The 3,047-nt window shown below is 31.5% G+C and overlaps 1 protein-coding gene across 1 annotated transcript; it reads left to right on the top strand.

The window, feature by feature from the left end:
- Positions 1 to 586: 586 nt before the first annotated feature.
- Positions 587 to 1,966, top strand: LOTGIDRAFT_153047 (hypothetical protein; the record flags this gene model as incomplete). The annotated part of the gene is made up of 1 exon (XM_009053528.1): positions 587 to 1,966. One exon carries the CDS (start codon positions 587 to 589, stop codon positions 1,964 to 1,966), a length of 1,380 nt encoding a protein of 459 aa, XP_009051776.1.
- Positions 1,967 to 3,047: the final 1,081 nt, after the last annotated feature.

Here is a 3,047-nt window from a genome sequence, read left to right on the forward strand (position 1 = left end):
AAAGATAATATTTTATTAGGAATGTAAAGTATTCTACGGAAATAAGTTAATATTGAACTATTTTATGTAATTTTATTTTTATTGAAATGATAAAACTTTATTTGACAAAGTCAGACAACTTGAAGCTTTATCAAAACATAATAAATGCTAGAATAACCTGATGTAACTGTGTAGACATTTTTATTGAAAAGTTATAATGATGTGGTTTATCCAACTCTACATCTTTTTCTACATCATCAGATATTGTTTTTATTACAGTTATAACACGCTGGTCTCAAATTGGAATTTGTAAATCAGAAAATTCAAAAAGAAAATATTTCCCTGCAATTAATCATTTTGCAAAACAGAAATTCAAAGATCAAACCAATTTCATTTCCGATCTCTAAGCCTTTTCTCAATCAAAAGAAATTTTTTTTTGGTGATATAAATAGATCAAGCACTTTTTTTTTTGTTTAATCTTATGTAAATTTAGCAGAGTTTTTTTCTTTAATTTCAAATAAATTTTATTTACCATTTTTTTTTTCAGAGTTAAAGAACTTTGTCAATTTTGTGATATGTTTTGAAATTACTCAATAAATAAATCAAAATGGAAATGCCAGCCGAGATGCCTAATTATACTGATATTGAGAGAGAACAAGCCTTACACAACTATTCTCAAGATTATGATAATTCAGGATTAGATTTTCTTTATGAGAACTTACGGTCTGAATCCTACCCTAATGTTGTGATTTTAACAGCTTTACTGGGACTGTTATTTCTGATTGGTACTATTGGTAATATATTAGTAGTAGTTGTATTCGCTAGAAGTTTTGTGAAACATAACTCAACCTATCTAATTCTTACCTTAGCTGTAGTAGATTTGACTATTAATTTAGTCAATATTCCAGGGGTACTGTTAAAAGAATGGTACTATCCATTCCGGAGTGATACTGTTTGTAGAATGTGGGAATTAATTCAAATGGCAACAATTCCAATATCTGCCTTGATCCTTGTAGCCATCGCATTTGATCGCTACTTTCTCATTTGCAAAGCCTTTAAAGGGCCCATTCCTTTATTTTGGTCTAAATTATTTCTGTGCTGTGCAATTATTATTGGATTAGTATTAGGAATTCCTCCAATGTTGGCAGTTGGCGTACATCAGGTTAAAAACAGCGTTGCTCCACCTACCAGCGAGAACCTTTATTATATTGGATTGTGTGAACCTAACTTTATTCTTATCAAATCGGACACTTTGAAGAATTATTGGATTTTTTTGACACTTCTGTTTATATTAATAATTATGATACTGACTACCTTATATGTCTTCATTTTTCTCAAAGTTTATGAACAAAGTAAGAAATGGAACACAGCTAGAAATAACAAAGTCAAACCAAAATCCAGGAAGAAGATGGATATGCTTGATGATGAGAAGAGACAAAATGGTGGACTTCCAAGAATTAATTTTCGTGGTTTAAATCGATTTACAAGGTTATTTCGTCAGCGAGTGGATGAGAACTGTTTTGATAGTAAAAATAACGTGTTTTTGGTCACTATCAGCCCAATAGAGAATCAAGAATCTACAACCTGTCATAAAGAATATACTGCTATAGAACAGATTTCACCGGAATTACTGTCTGATAAACGTAAACATCATGTTAGATCAGAAAAAACGAAGAATAACAACAACTCAGCAGACAGCAAACCACAAAAACAGAAATCTAAAAGGGTGAAAAATGGTTCGGAAAGTCATCGTCAAAAGAAAGCTCATGTGAAAACTGCGTATGTTTTGTGTATCGTGACATTTATATATATTATATCATATCTACCAACTTTCCTTATAACTCATAATGTGATTACTGGCAATATCTTCTTATTCTACTTTTACTTCATTCATAGTGCATCAAATCCTGTAATCTATTCCTTCATGAACGTACAATTTCGAAATGAAATCAAAAGACTTTTTACGAGAAAGAAAATTACAATATAAAGCAGAATGAAATGAAATGAAAATTAGACATTTACATCATTCCAAATGGAAAGACTGCATTATGTGATGTACACTAATTTTGGTTGAACTTTCGTCAGATGTTTAAAATGTGTGTAATTCTTCAACAGTGCTCACTATTCAAGGTTAACTCTGACAAACATCGCAGACAAGTTCATAAACAAAACTTGTTTTTCAACTCATCTAGTTTTAAAGTGCATGTTATATTCGTGACCTTTGAATTGAAAATATGAGATTAACAGAAGTTCATAAATTATCATTGATTTTTAGTCTAATTACCATACAGATTGTTAGTTTGGTTGAGACTCCATGTATTAAAATGAATGAAATTGACCCAAAGAAAATTTGTGAATTAAAATATCCAGATCTGTATTTGGAGAAAAAGTTTTGGCTTGTTGACAATGGAAATTAAGATAGTATGATAAGTGAATATTATGAGAGGCATGTTGTGCAATACTTAAAAATTGTCAACATTAAGATATAAGATTATAGTCAGTATAAATGAGAATATTATGCGAGGCATGGATAACGTACATTCCTTTTAATTCAGAAATGAAAAATTATCGGATTTTTGACTGAATATATCGTAGAGTAAATTGTTGTGTTTGTTAATAAATTGTTATTAATTTTATGATTGTTCATACATCTAATGTTAATCATTATACATAAACATTTACATTTTAAACTTTATTATTTGAAACATGTGAAGTTGGATCAACTCATACACTTGGTTAGCCCAGTGGGCTGGTTTAGAGGGGTTTCACTGTACTACATTAAGAAGCCAGTTTGACACTTGCTCACTAACCTGCATATAGGAGCAGCAGGGGCTCAGTGAGTTAAGACACTTGCTCACTAACCTGCATATAGGAGCAGCAGTGGCTCAGTGCGTTAGACACTATTGATTGCCAACCTGAAGGTCCTGAGAGTTCAATCCCAGCATAGGTTAGGATAATACCTTCAGATTTATCAACCTGGTTTCCCCTTGTCAGTGATGCAGGTAAGCGGGACTGGCATAGAACAATAAACCAAGGCCCTGTGTGCAACAGACGGTGCATGATAAAGA

This window comes from Lottia gigantea, assembly GCF_000327385.1.
Source record: "Lottia gigantea unplaced genomic scaffold LOTGIsca_2, whole genome shotgun sequence".
In the NCBI taxonomy this organism is placed as follows: Eukaryota; Metazoa; Mollusca; class Gastropoda; family Lottiidae; genus Lottia; species Lottia gigantea.